General features: G+C 33.7%; 1 protein-coding gene, 1 long non-coding RNA gene and 1 pseudogene across 2 annotated transcripts in view; 1 reads left to right on the top strand and 2 right to left on the bottom strand.

Moving 5' to 3' along the window:
- Positions 1-3,751, top strand: part of LOC113704686 (TMV resistance protein N-like) — a 36,042-nt pseudogene extending 32,291 nt beyond the window's left edge.
- Positions 3,752-10,027: 6,276 nt separating this feature from the next.
- LOC140013258 (uncharacterized) lies at positions 10,028-13,590 on the bottom strand. The gene is made up of 4 exons (XR_011820339.1): positions 13,483-13,590; positions 12,590-12,652; positions 11,549-11,612; positions 10,028-10,280 (listed from the first exon to the last, which is right to left on the bottom strand). It is a non-coding gene; the product is annotated as an uncharacterized lncRNA (long non-coding RNA).
- Positions 13,591-17,887: 4,297 nt separating this feature from the next.
- The window catches only part of LOC113705979 (TMV resistance protein N-like), a 34,750-nt gene continuing 30,606 nt past the window's right edge, over positions 17,888-22,031 (bottom strand). The window contains exons 2-5 of the mRNA XM_027227877.2: positions 20,406-21,492; positions 20,003-20,278; positions 19,076-19,879; positions 17,888-18,931 (exon numbers count right to left, since the gene is read on the bottom strand). Coding sequence (XP_027083678.1) covers positions 18,056-18,931; positions 19,076-19,879; positions 20,003-20,278; positions 20,406-21,492 — 3,043 coding nt within the window. The 3' untranslated portion in view covers positions 17,888-18,055. The remainder of the gene's footprint in view (positions 18,932-19,075; positions 19,880-20,002; positions 20,279-20,405; positions 21,493-22,031) is intronic.

Below are 22,031 nucleotides of genomic sequence, written 5' to 3' on the forward strand. Positions count from 1 at the left end.
TTTCTTAAAGACCCTGGGATACCTAGTGTGTCGAAAGGGACGTTGAAGTCCTTTGTATCAGCAAGGTCGTGAGGCTCTACGTTTCCAGAAGGGTTGAAAGTCATTTTCGGTTTAGATGCGGTCTTTCTTCTATTCGCTCTGCTTGGAGGGGCCCTATACCTAGCATCTCCTTTGAACCAGAAACGGATCCAGTCTTTCATCCACACACCTTGGTCATTCGTCCAAAGGTGGTAGTAAGCGGAAAAGAGGTGCCGGCAGCTCTCAGGGAGAAATGGCTTCCCTTCTTTGTCACGAGTAAGAAGCTCCTGCGCCGAAGGAACAACTTCATCAAAGAACGAGCCATCGATCGAAAGGCCGCCAAGTCGATAAAGGTCCCAAAGTGTGATGGACAACTCCCCGACGGGCGTATGAAGTGTGTTTGTCGAGGGACACCAATATTTGAAGAAGTCTCGCAAGATATTTTCACAGCGGTCGTAGGAATATCTTGACGCGTAGACAGCTTCAAATATGCCAGTGCGTGTGAGTACCTCTTTATACCTTCCAAGAATGTCCTCGACCCACTCCCAATAATAGGAGGTGAAGCACGCCTCACCAAAGAAGGACGAAGGGATCTTCCATGTAGTTTTATCAATATTGAATTCCACGAACGGAAGTGTGAATTTGGCTATTTCTGGGTCTCCATTATGGAGTGACGAGTTTAGTACGACCACTTCCTCTTCCCTCGACGTAGTAGAGAAAGTCGATGGTGCCACCACTTCCTTAGTACACTTGCTAGTCCAATTTTCGAGATGAAAGCATCCTTCAAGGGGTATAAAAGATTCGGCGAGCGCCCCGATTGCTGGTTTATACATATGTAGCGACAAACTCTTTGATTGAGACCCTCCCCTTTCATCAGTCAATGAGATATGGGGCAATGGCGTGGCGTAGTCCTTGATTTGCATGCTTGCTGAAATTGTGTAAGATAAAATATTAGGTGACGAAGGGAAATCCTTACAAGACTTTGGTAATTAAATTACCTAATTGGTTGCTTTCTTCAAATCCCCAAAATGGTTTCAAGCTCCTTTTCAGGCACGAGGTGGGTTGTCTACAAGAGGGCAAGTTGGTGAAGTTGGGATATTGACATGGGCTGGTGCAAAAAAAAAAAATGGGTCGGAGTTCTAGCAAAAAAAAAAAAAAACTTTTGCTCAAATATCATATTTAGTGTTAAGGGAAAAAAGGGGGGGTTCAAATATCATATTTGGTATTACCCTAGTAAATGAGCAAAACAAAAAAAAACAAACAAAAAAAACAAAACAAAAAGGGCTCAAATATCATAGTTGGTGTTATCCTGGTGGTTGGGAAAAAAAAGTGTATCCTCAGGATGTGTATAGCAGGTGGCATCAACCTGGTAGAATCAGCCGTCAAATATTCCTACTCTGAAGCAAGAAAAAGGGGTGCCATCGATATGAAGGGGTACGAATATTTATGAGCAAGAATTGGAGGTAATTACCTTCAAAATTGTGGTGGAAGCAAAGACCAGATTTTGCAGACGGCTTGCACGAGGACAATGCAGAAGAAACAAGTCACGAGGAACGAGCAGTAGCCTGATAACACTAGCAGAAAAATAAGAGACGGTTCGCCTTTGGAGTGTGGGTAAATTAATGCCTCAAACCATCAGGTATATATAGCAGATATGCGGTCCATATTCAAGGAGGATTCTGGTAAAAGGTGTTTCAATTTGAGGTGACAAAGGGCTTGTTATTTGCTGCTCAGCAAGTTATTATGTCAAAGCCGAGAGAGTTGACTCACAAAAGAAATTGGTTTCTTCCTGTTTAGTACAGTGGGACAATGAGAAAGAAAGGGACGTACAGTTCCGACTCAAAAGGGCTTTGGAGAAGAATTGTTTTTGCAATAAACTTCCTCTGCGAGTTGGGTTTCTGAATAATTGTGTCAAACGGTTCCTCGGGTTTCGAATGTGTTCAGTGGGGAAGTTAATTGGTTAGTCCATCAATGATTAAGTACCACAAAAGTATGAAATTGGTCTAAGATAGCAAATGTGAAGCTACTACGTAAATTGATTCGGCCTTGGGAAATTGAAATCACTGGAGCATGCAATCATCATTCTATGTTATCAATTAAGAGCTGTGAAGCTTCATACATTAGTGGGTGTGAGTTGGAGATTAATAGGACAACCGAATTAAGCCAAGAAGAAACAAAGAAATCGAAACTCGTTCACTCAAAGCCTGCTTTAATTTTTTTTTCGTGAACAAATTTCGAGGGGGCATTTGTAGACAATGAAATTTTAATTAATTGTTAAAATTATCATTGGTCTATAAATTATTTTTGGTGACTTATTTTTATCCAATCGGATATTGCCATATGTCACGTACACTTGGAAAATTGGTTCTTGAATGGCCAATTATACTTTGCCACGTGTCAAGTTGAGGTGTTCAAAATCAACTCAAATTGCTGGGATATCTACACCAACTAAATCATATCATGTTACATGTCTATTGGATAAATACCTAAGTATTTATTTCTTGTTAAAAGAGATAATATTTAGAGTCGTTTAATCCATATATACTTCTTATATATTACAATAGCCTGTCAAATCAAATGGCGCTACGTCATGTGTCCCTACAAGTTCAACCAATCAAGGAGTTACTTATTGGTATTATCTCTTTATTAGCAAATATAAAATAAAGAGATAATATTTAGCCGGCACAGTCCTAATATGACTGTACGTGTTGCAAGGCAAGTAGAGTGGTATCCATGCTTTCAACCTCTACCTCTTGCTACAACTATAAATAGAGGTCTCTCTACCAAATCAAGGACACACACACAGAGATACACAGAGAGACTTCAAGAGGTATCTCATACACTCAAGTATTGAAGCTTCAAGCTACGAAGGGTTGGATCTTCAAGTTCTCCAAGTCTTTCGCATATCAAGGCTTGAGATTCCAAATATTTTCAAATTCTTCAAATCTTCCATATCAAGATTTGAAAGAGTCGGTGGTGGATCCAAGAACAAGCTGCAAAGCCCTTGGATTGGCGTTCGAGGAGAAGAATCGAAGGAAGCTCTCCATAAGCTCGAGAAACTTCCAGAGATTGTACCTACATATTTTTCTAAGTTTATATATCACATATTTGTCGTGTATTTCTTTTTCTTGTCGTTTTGCAGACTTGAAAAATTTATTGCGTACAGACAAGTTACCAGAAGAGCTAGGACATGTACTAAGCTTAGAAGAGCTTTATGTTGATGAAACTGCCATCTCCAAGCCACCATCCTCTATCGTACTTTTGAAAAACCTAAAAGCTTTATCTTTCAAAGGATGTAAAGCAATGGCATCTCGTACATGGAGAGCATTGTCATCTTCTTGGTTGCCAGGTCAAAAAAGTCAGGATTCAACGGGTTTGGTTCTTCCATCTGTTTCAGGATTAAATGGCCTAGCAAAACTAGATCTTAGTAATTGCAATCTGTTAGATGGTGGATTCCTTTGCGATTTGGGGAGCTTAAGCTCCCTGATAGAATTAAATCTTGGCAAAAACAACTTTATCAAGAGCTTCAATCGCCTTCAAATCCCCGAATTAGTTGGATGCAAGAGACTTGAGATACTTCCAGAGCTTCCACTGAGTATAGAAGAAGTGCATGCAGATAATTGTACATCATTGCAGAGTACAACTGATTTATTGACAAAGTCTGGGAAGTTACACTGGGCTTCATTTAGTAATTGTTTCCAGATGCTTCAGGACAAACAAACTTCCAGCATGATATGTGCAACTTGGAATCATCTACTAAAGTTTATTAAATTGTTAAGTACTAAATCTGATACATTTAAGTGTATATCACATTAAATGATAAATGAATAGGTTATTACTTATTTTTAAGAACATGTTTTACCTCAAAAATTCAGTATTACTTAATTAATTTAAATGTTTAATTTTTGGTTATGCAACGCATCTGAACATGTTAAGATATGAATCCATTAACTTTAAGTGCTAAATTGAGTTATCAAACAATGCATATTGTGTTGGGCAAAAATAAATGCACTAAAGTAGCATTCATGAGAAAAGTTTTAAATAATATTAGCAAAACCAATGTTTTAAATAGAGATGTCAAAATGGGTAAGTTGGAGGGATTTGAACGGATTATAATTAGATAATTGGTATAATTAGGTCAACTCATTTATACTCATTTAAATAAATGGGTATAAATAGGCATCCATTTATACCTATTTAATAAATGGATATGAATATAACCAATTACCCATTTATGAGTCACTTAAAATTCTACTTAATTTTTTTTATTTTTTCGCATGTTGTTTGACAAGAAATAATGGTATTTTATTGTTATTAAATTAGTAAGAAATTCATATTTATTTGCTTAACACTCACTAAAAATTGAGTTTAAATGTATAATTATTTTTAAATGATTATAAATGGGTGAATCGGGTAAACCCACTATCTACCAATTAAGAAGGCGTTTGGTAAAAGAGTTTCGGAATGGGGAATTGGAATAAACTCCATGATTCATGTTTGGTTCACTACTATCGGAATTGAAATTTTGGAATGATATCTAAAAATTTAGCATTCCACCATTCCTTAGTAAATTGGTGGGTTTTGGGGTGATTCCCAAATCTTATAATTACATAATATTTAGTATAATTAATATTTATATATTATATATATATATTATATATTTATATTTACATTATAATATATACATATATAATATATTATAATTATAATATTTTGTTATAATTATATATTTTATTATAATATTAGTATATTATATAAATATATATTATAATTATTTAGTTAAATATAATTACATTTATATAATATATATTATAAATTTATTAGTATTATATAATAATATATTTATAATATATATGTATATTTATAAATGCATATTATATGTGCGTATAATTATAATATATACATGTATATAATATTAATAAATTATATATTTATATTTATATTTATTATAAATATAATTATAACTATATTTAATATGTAATATACATTATATTTATATAAAATATTAGTATAATTAATATTTAAATATTATATAATTATAATTATATATTTATATTATAACATTTGTATAATTATATTTAATTATATATATAATATTTAATTTAATTAGTTACAAACTTATAATAATGATATTATTATATTTTATATTATAATTATTTAGTTACATATAATTATATTTATATAATATATATTATAAATTTATTAATATTATATAATAATATATTTATAATATATATGTATATTTATAAATGTATATTATATGTGCATATAATTATAAAATATACATGTATATAATATTAATAAATTATATAATTATAATTATAATTATTATTTTAAATATAACAATATATAATAATAACTATATTTAATATGTAATATATATTATATTTATATAAAATATTTGTATAATTAATATTTGTATATATTATATAATTATAATTATATATTTATATTATAACATTTGTATATTTATATTTAATTATATATATAATATTTAATTTAATTATTTACAAACTTATAATAATATTATTATTAGTTATATGTATTATATAATGTATATTAATCTATGTAATATAATTGATATTATCAATTATACTAATAAATATACATGTTTACTAATAGAAATTATTAATTAGTTACACTAAATTTACTAATACATTTATACTAATATATTTAATTAGTGAAATTTCTCATATTCCATTTACAAAGAGCCAACGAACCAAACATCAACTATAGTAATGATATATATTCCTGGTACTGAACCAAACAAATGTATTGTAATGATTGATTCCATTTCAAATCCAGAATGCATGATTTCGAATCCGAATCCGATTCCAACATGCGAACCAAAAATGAGTTTAATTAGGTACGCATTTAGACTCACTCAAAATTAATGGGCAGGTTTGGGCTGGTTATTGGTGGTTGGATTTCGGCGAATTAACAGAATTGGATTGTGATTGACACTCTAGTTTTGAAGACCAGAGTCAGATGTCACCATAATACATCAGTTGTAAGAAGGTGGTCTTTTCCAGTTTTGTACTATAAGCGAGCTAAGCATATTAGATCATGAATGGAGGTCATACTGCAGGTAGCAATTATGCAGAGGCAATATAGTAGATGCAAGTATTCCCACAGTTTGCATAAGATAGCAAAAATTTTTGTTTTCCCGCTAAATAGCAACAAAGCAGTTGCCTCCAATTTGATATCTTAAATCAAAATTCTCTAAGGAATTGCTCATTAGTAGTGGAACCATTATATTGGACAATAATTCTCATGAGGTGAAGACGTATTTTTTGTTACTCCGATGCACTACATATACGAATAAACTTTCTTTCTTTCCCGATTTTCAACACATTCAGACGGCACATAAGAAAGAAATTGCAACAACACTACTTTTGCGAGAGACAAAAGAATAAGCTATTAGTTAGCCAGCACCATAACCTCATGAAATAATTGATCATAGCTATTAGTTTTAGCATTAGACTCATTTTTTTCTTTTTATCTTCGCCCAAATGCTGTCTAATACTAACCCATACTCAAAACACCAGAGTAACTGAAAGAGAAGTCATGCAAAATATAAAAGTCACAGCACTAATACTGAGCAGAGAAGAGAAAGACAAAACCCAAAGTTCTTTTTCCTATTGTTTTTGCTAAAAGGCAAGCCAAGCAATATTCCTGACGAAATCTACATTATATCATGTCGACAACAGGGTGGGAGGAATCTATATGTTTCCTCCCTGGATCTCTTACCTTAAAATTATTCGTTAAGGGGAAAAATTCACTAAGAAATGTTTAAACTCTCATCTTCATCACCAAATCACGTTCACGATAATTAATAAATACAATAGCAAGCAAGTTCACATACATACCATGTTTAAACCCAACCCAAAATCACTTAGTTGGCAGAAAACAAAATAATAACTAAAAAAAATGGCCATATTGACATCTGGATGCCTTAGAACACTGGAGACCACACATTGAAAGTTGCACTTAATACTAAGAAACATCACCAATAGTTTATCATAAAAAGTAGAGAAAACATTATACACCTGAGGCTAAGAAAAACTAACCTCCAGGGAAATTCCTTTCTTAAAGCTTTTCTCCTTCGGTAAGAAGCTCTGTATCTATGTTTCTCCTCTTTTGTTTGGTCATATGTGAACCTCTATTTTTACAGATATACTGGACAAAATGAAAAAAAGAAAAGATGCTAAGAATTTCTCAACAAACAGTAGGAAAGGAAAAGTGAAAGAACTGCTCATCAAATCAAATCCTGCCAGCTAAAATTTCAATGATGGGTTTTCTGCAAAAATCTGATGGTTACAAATTCAATGATGGGTTTCATCCCCGCAAGTACAATCACTAATGCTCTATTTGGTTCTAGGAAACCAGTAAGGAAAGTAAAGCGAGCAAATGGAAGGTAAATTCCTTGTGAAAACCTAATCCTTTCTCTTGTTTGGAAACAAAATAAAGTAGTAGGGAAATGGAAAAAAATTCCACAGAAATTCTTTTCTTTGAATCATGGATTTTGTGAAAGAAATGGGATTGGAAAACATGAAAAGAAAAGAAAATTCATCTTAAATCAATCATAATCAATTTTGTTGAACCTGCACTTGGATGAACGATGATTCTCACTCTTAAACTTGCCTAACAATTGTATCGTACTTTAATTTACTTTAATTAAAGTGGACAACCATGGTTAAGTTCTAAATGGTGGACAACATTGAGAATTCATTTGATTCTATAAACAATTCTATTGTGACTAAGCTAGTAAGAGAATTGTATTGTTACAAAACTAAGTTCAAAAGCAAGCTTGAATCCCCAAAACTCCATAAAATTGAAACGAGTAATGGATTCATAAAACTGAAAAACAACCAATATTTTAATGCAAAGAATTCAAAAAAAATAAAAAAATTGTAAAATTCACCTAAAAAAATAGCTCTCTTTATTCCCAAAAAAAGGCCTAATAATCTAAAATTACATCAAAATCCACTACCTCATATATTTATGGTAAAATATCAACCGAATAATGGTCTATTTGCTTTTTGGAGAAACAAAAGAATGAAAAGTAAACTTTGTAGTTGCAACTACTGCATAGAAGGCAGTTTATATGAACTATTTCAAAGTTAAAAGGTTGAAAAAAGATAAAGGGTACAACTTTTCTATGCATAATAGTAATGCTTTTTATTACTGAGTCATTTGCTATTGCAGATCTATAACCATATCCTAGTCTGAAGCAGCAAGGCCACAAAAGACATTTTATTAATACATTGGCTGCTCAATTATGCCTCCAACATTTAAACAGATACATTTTGTCATTATGGCATGGGAGTACACTTCAGAGCCTCTATTTGCGACTAGTATATCTTCTTAGCACATTCGATTATCTTAGGACAGAAGATTCTACTAAGGGAAAAGAACCATGTCTTCCATTATGATTCTGTCACATACCTATCTTCTTGGAACATTGCATTCACTTTCAATTTTTTGCACATGCTCTAGAAACTCATCATTGGCATCTGATCAACAATAGCATGAACAACCACATTTTAACAAAGAAATCTCATTTTGCAGTAACATTGCTGAATTTTTGTTGAAACTCAAATATCTTACGCTAGCCATGGTCGAAATTACATAAAATGAGATTGAGTCGAGGCAAATTCAGGAGTCCACTGGACAGAATTCAACCATGAATAGCTTATAGAAATCCAACCTGCAATACCCTTATAAACAATAAATAATTGTCAGTTTGGTTATTTAACATCACAAATATCTTAACTTTATCGATGTCATGAGTTAGTTAGAGGTTTCAAGAATTTCACATACCATTCCTTGTAGATTACACAATATGATGACATGTCACATATGGTTGGTTCCTATTTCTGGGCTAAACTGATGAAGTTCAGTTCTTTTCTGTATCTTAGTGATAATGACAAATATTTTCCTAAGGTTAAACTGCTAATTTAATAATATTCTAAAAGGATTCTGATCATCCCCGTTTTACTCCTGATGGCCATGTATTGTTAAGAATCTCTAACTTGCCTGCAAGGTTGTGATTCAGAAAATTCAAAGAATATATCAATTAAATGTTGGTAAGATCAAGATTAGCTGTGACTTTAGTGCTTATTTGTAGGTAACTTAAGTTAGTTTGAACAGATACAGAACAAGTTAAAATTCATCTCTTGATACAACCAATGCATGTATCATTTAATAGACATAAAAATTTATGCAGACTCATATACAAATTCCTAATGCCATGAATCAGGAATACTATACATACCAACCTGCATTACGGGTATTCCCACGAAAATCATCATCGTCAAACGGTTTGAGGGATTGAATAGTTTGGAATGGTACTAACATAGTCTACTCGCAACACCAATGCGAAAAAATAAAAATCAGTTAACCTTAATACAAATATATAATAGGTACAAAATCTCCTGAATGAACAGAAAAACCAGTTTCTATGTGAATCGAAACAGAAGAAAAGCAACAGAATTAAAAGAAAAAAGGGCTCAAAGTCTCCAAGGGGCAAACCTATGCCAAAATAGAGAAATTCGAGGTGATTTTGCACTTCCCCAGAGCCTTTCATCACCCTTGCTCTAAAATTGGCAACGACGACTGCCGGAAGCCATGTCGGAGAAGATTTAATTTGACCCGATTTCTCTTATAGCCCCGTTTGGATCTACATTTTGTCCGGTCCTTTGATATTTTTATCCAAACTAGGAGAGGATCACCGCACTATGTGCGGTGTGAAGTTACAAGTTCAATATGCCCAGTGGAATTTTACTTGGCTAATATGCCCATAGCCCTCATTGGCTGTATTTTTCCAATCAAAAATTATTTTTTTTATCATTTTCTATATGTGGTAGATAATGAAGCATTTTGTCGATATTTCAATTAAGAAAAGAAATAATACTAATAAAGTTGAAGAGCATAATAACATATAATTGAGGTAAACTCTCCAGTTGTACGATGTATCTCATTACCTGTGAAAAGTTACAATTAAGATATAAGATACATTCATCCAAAAGTACAGACTACTATATCTATAATTGCCTCTCGTCTTTTCTTATCTAGCGTTGCGTTCAATCAGCCAATTCTAGTGGAACTATGTATTAGTGGTGAAGAACCAAAAAAAAAAATCATCTATACTATAACAAGTGGCTGTTGAAGTAAATAAAACAAAGCATCAAGCATTCATGACAAAACTCCATGAGCTTCCATTTGCTTCCAAGTTGCAGCTATCTAAATATCAATCAGATCTGCCAAGAATGAATTATATTAGGATTTAATAACATTTTGTATAAATAGTAGAATGGCAATCTTGTTAAATCACAGGTCACAGGTAATGTACCCGCAGTTTTTGCCACACTTCATTGCAAAATTTTAAGGAAATACTAAAGCATGAAATATAAAACAAAGTTGTCAAGAACACATTCCCTACTCCTAAGTTTGAGCCACCATTATATTTTGAATAATACCTCTTGCCATCCAACTTTTTCTCAAACATTAATGTTGGATATATAAATAAAGAATAGAAAGCTAATAAACAACAGATGCATTCTGAGCCACCATCATATTTGGATAAATACCTCTTGCCAACCAATTTTTTCTCAAACATGAATTCTAGGTAAATAAATAAAGAACAGAAAGCCAAAAACAACATATTCATTTTAGCCTATAAATCATGTAGATATATTTCATTCATGCCACATTTTCACCCAGACAACATGAATGAACATAGGACATCAATTTAAACTAAAAGAAAATTTTCTCTTCTTTCTTAAAAAGCACCAAAACATTCAAGCAAAAGCTACAAAAAAATTTTAATATATTAGTTTGGCATTTGTTAGAGTTTATTTTTTAAATCCTGAAAAGCAATTTTATTCTCTTTGTAATTCTGAGATTTTAATTTTCTTTTTTACATAAAGGTGTTGGAAAATTCTAGTTGTCTAATTGAGAAAAGGTGGAGAAGCTAAGGGGTAATCACCACCATTTTGATCATTCCCCAGTTATACACAATTGGGCTAGAAATTTAGGGCGGCACTATTTAAACTTACAACTGCGATGCAGCACATGAACATTCTTTTTCTATATACAAAGAACTTATCTTAGAGGTTCTTTTAGCCATTTCAGTTACATCATTCCGAGGATAGGACAGGAGTAACAAAAGCTACAATCAGTCAATGTACATCATTTTCTTAGAAATTACTACGTCTAAAGAGTAATTCAAAAATGACACCATCAAAGCAGAGAAAAAATTTATAATGATTTCATCAGTAATCATAACTTTCAATGAAATAGGGTGAAAGCAAATGCTATTAAACCTCGACTTGCAACCTCTTATTGATGAATTTACTAAAATCGGTAAAATATTAAAGAAACTGACTCTAAATCTAAAGGAAACGTGGTGCCTTCACAAAATTTCATACTCCGAGAATGGTAATTTAAATATTGTAATGCGGTCAATGACCACTCCAAGCATAAATGCATAATTTAATACTTCTAAAAAAAATGGTACTTTACTTACCCCTTCCTAGCCTGTACCAAAAATCTAATATTTGGTACTTCTCCTTCGGCAAATATTTTACTACCTACAAGCATCAAAACCATTTATATTAGTCGTATTAAGCAAAAACTGCCCTTAGGCAGAAAGCAATTGGTTAGTTTGTACAACAAAGATTCATAAGATAGATATTGATAAGTCCTATCAAGAAAAATACTAAATCAAATTAGATTAACTTTTTCTCAGGGGGTGAAAACAAAGAACCTAAATAAAGGTGCACTTTGAAAAAAGAATTTCTCCAATCCTTTGTACTTTGTTGCATATCTTAATATCTTGTAATAAACATTTGGAACATATTAGAGCATAAAAGATAATTATAATTAATATATTGGACCATCAAATTTAGCATAGGGTATGTGAAAACACAATATGAAGCAAAACAATAGCAACAAAGCCTGAGGATTAGCAGGAACCGAAGAATTTGTTATGCCAAACCATAAATGGCATTAAGCACTAAACATATGAATGCATTTCCAAAGTTTCACATCCAGTTCATATCAATGCATTAGGGCAACCCCTAGTCCCTAATGTGACTTTTAGAAGTTACCAAAAAAAAAGTAATTTGCAATGTCAGAAGACATAAAATGATCTAAAACTCAAAATAGCAAATAGTTAAACTCAAAAAGAAAAACTTTTAAAGCTAATTTTATTGCATGCCAGGTGAATCTGAGAAAGGATTTGGGCCACTATATGCTGTCTACAAAAGGAAATATACAATCACATTGAAATAGGTAATATGAAGTCATTCATTGGTCTTTTTCTCAAGCATGGAACTATATCTGCAATCACAAAAGATTGAAATAGGTAAGATGAATTAAATTGAAATAGGTCAGCGAAGTAAAGATAAGATTTTAATTCACTTTTTAATGGAAGCAAAAGTAAGAAATTATCCAGCTAATTAGTGCAAAATAACAAGGGGCAAAACTATAGCTATGCAGTAACTTGATCCATTTTCTAGTTAATGATATGATTTAAAGTCTTTAATCAAATTGTTAATTTACTCACTGCTTCAAGCCACTGCCCAGCATCTGATAGAGATTTTGTATCCTTGGGCAAACCTTTGACTGCCTACAAACACAAAAAATCAATTAAAATTGCTATTATAACCAAAAAAATTGCAGAAAGAACTTCGATCATTTATCAACTTGAGATTCACTATATAAACTGTCAACAAATTTTACTAACAGACTTATAATTTTTTGTACTATAAGAACAATTATTAACAAATAGTCATTAAAATACGTACCATCACAAGATGCCTTTGGTAACTCGAAACTTTGACCAATGATCAATTTCACATATGAGTTCATGATTGTTCAAGAAGACATGCAAATTGTATTTAATTAGCATAAGATAAGCAAATATGCACTACAATAGACATGCATGCATGCACTATTAGTCTAGCTTAATCAAGCAAATTGATTAAGAAACCAAAATTAAAGAAAACGCCAACTGAAAAAACCAGAAAAGGGAAAAGAAAAACAAATCCAGATTTTTTTATCAAAAAAAAAAACCATCAAATTCTGCATATGATGAATTCCAACCAGCTAAACCTCTCTTTCTTTTGGATAGTTCTGTCTAAACAGTATGCAAAACATAAAGGAGGACCGAGATTGGAACCTGAACTATTAAAATCTCTAAAAACATCAACTGGAAATGCAAACTGCATATTCGAACCTGAAATATAATGCAAATGCATCAAGTACACTATGCCCAGATTGTTAAGAACACGTTTTGGAACAGATTGGTAGATAATTTTTTTACCTAGAAACAAAGAATAACGGAGACATGGGGTTCCAAGATTTTTTTTTTCCCAGATTTTTTCTGAAAGATCCTAGATCTCTTGGAGCATATTAGTTAAAACATCAAGACACGAGATGGGGTTCCAAAATTCTAACCTTAGGATTTATGCAAAATCTTGACGGTAAGAGCTTCTTTAGATCTCAAAATCTAACCTGAAAGCTCTTCCAACATATACATTCCAGAGGATTCCACTAACAGTTGCTGAAAAATCAGGCAATAACTTAGGAAGAAAATAGAAAAACAAAAGAGACTCACTTTATAAAAAAGGGAAAAAGGTTACACAACCTTACTCTCATTGAGATGCCGGAGGCTGAAAGACATTTCCAATTTTTTGCACCTGCAACATCAAAGATATATACAAATTAATATATAAAAATTTGACTGCTAAACCCCTCACAAAAAAGGATCCAAATGGCTAGAGAGAGAAAGAAGAAGAGATTACAAACCCAAAAAAAATCCCAACCATCCTCCTTGTTGTAGTTGTTCTCAGTCAAAAGCGAAAAAAGAATAGATGAAAACGAAGAGAAGAGAGGATGAGCGTTTTCTGAAGAAAGAAAAAGAAAGAGATGACGATTGAGAAAGGAGATTGACGGACAGAGAGAGGAAAGGAAGTTCCTCTGAAGCATCGAGCCCAATGCAATTCACGCGTGGGAATTCACACGGGCTGGAGGGCTGGATGACCATCGATTCGAAATTCCCATGGGCCGGACGACCACCAATCAACCAATGCAAGCAAGCCACGTCAGCAATTGAAGCCCAATTGAAAACTTCTCCATTCCCCAATAGACTAGATATGTTAATAAAGTCCGCTGCGTTGACCCGGTTTTCAGTGATTTCTTCCATTTCCTCATATTTTAGTAAGGAAATGTGTTGTAATTGAGTCAAGATGAACAACAATTTCCTCGCTACTTTCCCGAAATTGCTTTCCTTTGTGGCTCCTTTTAAAGAACCAAACAGGGCCTAAGTAAAGCAAGAATTCTATAGTAGAAATGGGAAGCAAATTTCTCGGATTGTCAGCCAAAAATGAGGAAGACTTCTCTGTCTCTTTTGATTTCTTTTGTTTTCTTTTGATAATAAAATAGAACAATTTTATTAACCATGAGATCAAATTATTCGCAACAAGTGCAGAACTAATAAAAAGATTGAGAAAAGTTTTTCTTTCTACAAGAATCTAAAAAATTAATAGTATACTACACAAGGTTATGAGCAAAAACATTAAACAATTTAAGAATCCATGAAACTTCCCAACACATGAAATCTTGACATAAGATAATAGCATTTTTAATCAACAAACCACGTGATGAATCATCAGATGAATTTTGTGCAATTTAGAAACACATTTAGTTATAGTTATAATCCAAAAAGGTCCTTCGGTCCTAAATTAACCAAAGATCCAAGCATTTAGTTATAGTTATAATCTAAAAAGATCCTTCGGTCTAGAGTAATTGGTCCTAAGTTCACCGAAATCCAAGAACAAAAAATGTGACACACAAACTCCATCCACGCTAAAACAATTCAGCCATCAAAACAAAATTTCCCTCATGAGCAGGAACTATTTAACCACTTTGGTTGTAAATTGGAGGTTCGAACAATATCTGTAATGAAAAAAATTTAAAAGAGATGTCAGAATACCCTTTTAGTTTAGTCGAATCTGTATAGTTGTTAATTTTTTATACATGCTCTTTAGACTTCCCTCCCAGTAATAAGATAGATTATGTCATAGTAACATTATCGTTGTGACAGGAAAAAAAGAGAGTAAGGAATTGTTTGGACCTTTTTTTAACGCTTAGGGGCTAAATACGAACCTACCAGTGCTAAAGACAAAAATACCTCTCAACAATTACTTACTATTTGGAACAAGAGTGCAAACCTGAAGGACGTAATTGACAATATGTACATTTTTAGCATAGCTCCTCCCTTCTCCTTTTGATATGTGGCGCAATGTGAGTTAAGAGGGTTGTATTTTTATCTATTTGGTAGTTATTGGAACACACTTCTAAGAAAAGTTTCTCATTATCTCATGGAAAAATTGGTTATAAATTACAAACATTCAAGGAAAAACTGGGGCAAGTGACATAAAATTTTGAATCAAAAGCAGAGTTTGACAGTTGAATCAATAATCTCACCATTATGAATAGGCAAGTAATATAAGATTTACTGCAAGTTCCAAATTTCTCCAATAAAAAAAAGAGGAAAATAAACGTGAAAAGATTGAAAGGAATTAAAATCTAGGACGATCTACACTTGATAAGTAGAGGTATTCGTGTTGGCAAAAGTTGACAGCGACAGGTTACTTTAGTCACTCCCCTTACATCAAGAAAGACTCCAAAAAATGCAGCAAAGACAAGAAAAGGTTAGGAGCGACTGATTTTATTTGGTAAATTCTGTAGTGTATTCAGCTAATTCAAGACAGGTATGGAAAGGTAAAGAATATGGCAAAGAAGTTGGCACGTTGCAAGCTGACATGTACGGACGATGAAGGGAATATTTCTACAAAAGCAAGTGGTGACCTATAACAGACGCGGGCGGTTTGGAAATGTTGCGTACTGCAGAAGCTGGAAATGTATTGGGGTGTCACGGAATTAACATAAATATAATGGGTCTAGGAATAAAACACCGAAGAGGAAGCATAAGCAGTACTAAACACAGCAATGCTTGGCTTTGAAGCAACATATGGTCATTATTGAATAACGAGTTGAGAGCCTTTAAGAAGTGAAACTTAAGAAAATAAATATTTGAAATATTAAGTTTTTTAATTATGTAATCTATTTTGATTATAGTTATTCTAATATATAGTCATTTGGAGGACTTCTAAAGCTGAAGTACTGAATTCTTTTTAGACTTTTAAAAAATTTGATTTATTTTTCTTTTGGTTTCTCACTTTTCTACCAACTTTTATCAAACCTGCTAAATTTGAATTATTGAAATTGATTTTAATTGTTATATTAGCAAAATATTAACATTTGTGGAAACTGGGTTCATGGGAAGACAGATTGTTGCCTGTTTCACATTTAATTCAATACAAATATCTCTACTTTACATAAAGCGTCCAAGGCTGAGGAACAGTGGATTCCAATTGATTCTCTCGATTATGGGCATTACATCAACAAAATACTATCTATTTATGGGCATTTTACTCTGAATCATTACATTTATGTAAAATATATAAATGTTTGTAACTAAAATTGAAAAACTGTTACACTAATATTTTTATGAAAGGTAAACTGATTGTCCTGTATTTAACATAAACTGATTTTTGTGAAAGTAAAAAACATATTGCCCATAACATACCTGCTCTTTATGATTTTTTTTTTTTTACATTATATCCACAAAATATTAGTTATTTATGGACATTTTACTCTGAATCATTACATTTATGTAAAATACATAAATATTTGTAACTAAAATTGAAAAAGTGTTACACTAATATTTTTACGAAAAGGAAACTAGTAAATTTTGTATTTAACAAATTTTAAATATGTGAAAGTAAAAAAGTTTTTGCCCATAACATACCAACTCTTTATGTGTTTTTTGTATTACATCAACAAAATACTAGCTATTTATGGACATTTTACTCTGAATCATTACATTTATGTAAAATACATAAATGTTTGTAACTAAAATTGAAAAAGTGTTATACTTATATTTTTACGAAAGGAAAACTGGTAGATTTTGTATTTAACAAATTTTAAATATGTGAAAGTAAAAAAGATTGTGCCCATAACATGCCAGCTCTTTATGGGTTTTTTGCATTACATCAACAAAATACTAGCTATTTATGGGTATTTTACTCTGAATCATTATATTTATATAAAATACATAAATGTATGTAACTAAAATTGAAAAAGTGTTACACTTATATTTTGTGTCGAGGAAATTCACTCCAACAACGTATGCAATCATAGCATACCATATCCAAGCCATCCAAGCATGTAACATGTTCAAGCAAGCAAGATGTACAAGTGTTCAAATTCAAGATGTTCATATCGGAGAGAACGAGTGCGATAAAGTACACCCTCACTTGGCATTGGGGTACGTCACGGCGGTCACGATTGACATGGGGTTTTTGGTGGAAGCACAGTCGGGAGATGAGTTGCCGGAGAAGCTGTTCGGGGCAATGGAGATGTCGTCAGCTACTTACTCGGAGAATAGTAGCAATGCGGTGTCGTTTAAGAGGGTGCTCCACAGTGGGCACGCTAACGGTCGTAATAGTAATAGTAAGTGGAGTAATGAGTAAAAGTAAAGTGCAGGCTGACGAGGGCAGTAACAATTGAAATCTGGGCTGCTTGCGCTATTTGGGCTCCGAACACTTCCAGAGACAAAAGCGAGTTTATTTTTATAAAATAATATAGTTTGATTACAATAGCGACAATAGCCCTAATGATATGCATATTTATACACTACAAAAGTTTAAACTAAAATGGAAACAAATAACATTGCAAACTTCTAAACAAACCCAACGCATCCTTGTGCTACACTTGGGATTCTCGGTGACATGTTTTCTATGCCAACCCAATGTCACCTATAATATTGTGCCAAGTGTCATGTTATTATTTACATTTGTGTTAAACCAAACCAAATTGAATTATTAAAAAATTAAAGTGTAAATAATAATGGGACACTTAACGTAATACTATAGGTGGCATTGGATTGGCATAGAAAAACATGTCACCAAGGATACCAAGCGCCTTGTGCTAGACACAAATAACGCCCTGGGTTTGTTATTGTATCGCATCCTCCAATGCTTCCATGTACGTGATGTACATTAGACATTAGGCTGGGAAGATCAGTCGCTACTGTGCTAAATAGATGGACACCGTCAACGCGGATGGGTCTCCGAACTGAGGGGTCCCCGATCTGAGTCAATTCTGATGGAAAACTTGGCAAAGCTTCAGGACCTCTTCTTCTCCTCCTGCTGGATTTCAGTCTATTGACAATCACATTGGATGAGAATCTCCTTTCTCCCAACTCAGAGCTTTGTGGGATCATCAAAAGTTCGGAATTCTGCCTAACATCGTTCTCGTATACAAGACTGATTCCCCATTCTTTGAAAACCAAACATTCCTTAGCATCAGCATGAGCAGACGCCTCAATGCAAGTCCAATCATTTGGGCTGCGTAAGCTATTTGACCACAAAGATGGCAAAGACCCATTACGCCGTCTTGTAAACGCAAGCGCATCCAAAATATTATCAAATGGAAGATATCCTAGACAAGTATGTTCTGAATCAATGTTGTTTTCGGCCCCCACAAAAGCCATGGTGAATACGTAGCAAAAGCGATTCATCTCCTTATCTATGAGAGTAAACTGGACAGGAAAACCTGGAATTTTCTGTAGAAGCTCACGCCATTGTAATTCCAACAAAAATGGGGTCCTTATCAAATCAGAAACAACACAAACTGCGAATCCCATGAACTCATTGTTGTACCAATTTGGAGGAAGCTCAATTGTTATTGAAGGCCCTGAATTCTGGTAGGTGAACCAGGATGGAATGCTCCCTCCAGGAAGACAGATGCTAAAGCTACCATCTACAAGTGAAAATTTCTACACAGCAAGAAATTAGGCCTCTCTCTCAGTAACAAAACAAGAAGTTTTAGTTTGTGAAGCACATCTAAACTAGTAGTCCCTCCGTCACAAAAAGTTTTTTGGGCGCCGGGAGTTGTATGTATATTGTAAAAAAGAAAATACCTTTAGCATGTGGTTCCAAGTTGCATATATCATGCTGGAAGTTCGTTCATCCTGAAGCAGCTTGAAACAATTACTGAATGAAACCCTGTGTAACAACCCATGCTTTGTCAAATCAGTTGCACTCTGCAATGATGTACAATTATCTGCATACACTTCTTCTATACAAGGTGGAAGCTCTGGAAGTATCTCAAGTCTCTTGCAGCCAACTAATTCAAGGATTCGAAGGCGACTGAGGTTCTTGATACTTGCGGCAGAGATACTAGTAAAGTTGTTCTTGCCAAGATTTAATTCTACTAGGAAGGATAAGCTCCCTAAATCGCAAGGTAATCCTTTGTCTGACAGATTGCAATCACTAAGATCTAGTTTTGCTAGGGAATTTAATCCTGAAACAGATGGAAAAACCAAGCCAGTTGAATTTTGACTTTTTTGACCCCGCAACCAGGAGGGCGAGAATGCTCTACATTTACGAGATGCCTTTGCTTTACATCCTCTGAAAGACAATGTTTTTAGGTTTTTCAAAAGTACGATAGAGGATGGTAGCTTGGAGATGGCAGTTCCATCAACATAAAGCTCTTTTAAGCTCAGTGCATGTCCTAGCTCGTCTGGTAACTTGTCAAGTTTTGAGCACCCAGAAAGAATAAGAGCTTCAAGACATTTCAATCTGCAGAGGCTACTTGGCAGACTTGTGAGACTTGAACAGCCTTCAAGGATCAATCTCTCAAGATTTGGTATCCCTGTGAAGTCTGGCGTCCTTATTAACTTCTGGGAATAGCTCAGGTCGATGTATTTCAATTTGTCCAGCGACTGTCAAAAGTTTTTTTGGCAAAATGAAGAAAATGACAGAAAGAAAGGGGAAGAAAAAGACATCATATAGGTTCAAGCAAGATTCATTAGGAAACAACAATAAACCAGAGTTCAAGATGGTACCTTTATCCCTTTCCATAGATGTATGATGCGGCTATATTGTAGGTTAAGTCCTACGAGCTTTTCAGCTTGGAAACTCTGTGGAAGGGATTTTGAAGGGTATCCATGCCAGTTAAGCCACCGTATCCCATTCGGTATGCAATTCGGGCAGCGAGAAACACAAGCATTATTGATTTTGAGTAGCCTTAGTTTCTTCATCTTTTCAAAGGCTTCATTCTTAATTACAACATCTTTTGCGGTAGACAAGTCCAGCCACATGCCCACAATATTTTCTGTCGCCTGCCAGGACACAGGTTACAAGGAGAAGAAGAAAAGGAGAAATTGCATAAACAAAATATTCGAGAAATATAATTGGAATATTCTTCTAGGTGGAATGAAATTAACTTAGAGGTGGAAGATTGCTAACCGTGTCTCTAGCCAAAATGTCACAAATTTCCTCTGCTACCCAGAGCCTGCTGTGCTTTCCTGGCTCATCTGGAGCCTTTTGGCGAACAATATGCCAACCCATTTCTTGTATTAAACAATGCATCAGAATCTTTCCTCCAAAAACGGTTACGAGAGATTTCTCGATGAGAACCTTTATGCCTATATCAGGATAGAAATCGAAACTATCAAGTACTCTTCTTATGTATTCTTCCTTCTTCCCGTTAAAGAAACACGCAATATCCAAGAAAATTTCTTTTTCAACTTCTCTGAGTCCATTAAAACTTACTTTGAGCTTTTCCATAATTTCATCTTCTGGAATTCTTTTTAATCTCTCCACTTCACTTCTCCATTCAGCCATGTCTCTGCCATACAGAAAGCTACCTAAAACTTTTAGAGCTAAGGGAAGGCAACCAGCATAATGCACTATTTCATTTGAAAGCTCCTCATAATCTCTTGCAGGATAGTCCTTCTTAAAAGCATGCCGACTAAACAGCTGAATAGCTTCAGATTGATTCAACAACTCCACCTTGTGCATTTTATCTACTCCATGTGTAACAAGCAAATGCTTATTTTTTGTGGTAATGATAATTCGACTACCAGCACCGAACCAATGATGTTTTCCAGCTAAAGCTTCTAATTGATCTAGGTGGTCAACATCGTCAAGAACAATAAGGACTTTTTTATAGCATAGTCTTCTCAGAATCATATTTGACCCTTCAAAAACACTGCTGATCCTCAAATCTTTTAAGCAAAGAATTTTTGAAAGAATCTTCTCTTGCAAAATTTCCAGACTTTTTGATTGTTCTCTAACTTCATGCAGAAAGATGGCACCTTCAAAATGAGTGGATATTCGGTCAAAAACAGCCCTTGCTATGGTTGTTTTACCAATTCCACTCATTCCCCAAATCCCTAAAAAGTGAACCGCATCAGACCCCAAATTCAGCAATGCATTTACTTTATGAACTCTAGAATCAATACCAACTTGGTTTTTTTCTTCAACTGCAATAACTCTTCCCAATTTAGCCGTAACATCTCCAACAATTTCTTGGATGCATTTAGACTCATGCCTATGCATGAAAAAAGAAAATAAAAGGTAAGAAAAGATCATGCACCAGAGATGCATAACCATATTCTCAAAATAGATAGATCTAACAAATGATTATTTGGAAAAAAACACTAATAAATGCTCCAATAGAGCAGATGCCTCAATCTGATAGATAGATACTTCAATGTAATGTATGCTGCAGTACAAAGTAACATCATTGTTTGTTATCATGTACACGTTATCAATATTTATTTTTGATACAATACTTATGTTGGCATCAGACTCACAAGTATTGAGGATGCTACTAGTAAATACCCGTACATGGAAAGCAGAAAAATATGTTCCTTGGAAAATTGTTAAATAGATGAACAGATATCAACGAGACAAAGACTACTAAGGGTGATAAATAAAGTAACAGAACTGTAATAAATGAAATACAGAGTTTTTATTTTTCGGAGGGGAGAGGGGAGGGGAAGGGCGGAGAGTTGGGGGGGGAGAGAGATAGGAAAAACCATTGCCAAACGAGAAGAGGTGACAAGAAGAAAATTTTGAAAGGAAGAC

Source organism: Coffea arabica, chromosome 8c, assembly GCF_036785885.1.
Source record: "Coffea arabica cultivar ET-39 chromosome 8c, Coffea Arabica ET-39 HiFi, whole genome shotgun sequence".
NCBI classification, from domain to species: domain Eukaryota; kingdom Viridiplantae; phylum Streptophyta; class Magnoliopsida; order Gentianales; family Rubiaceae; genus Coffea; species Coffea arabica.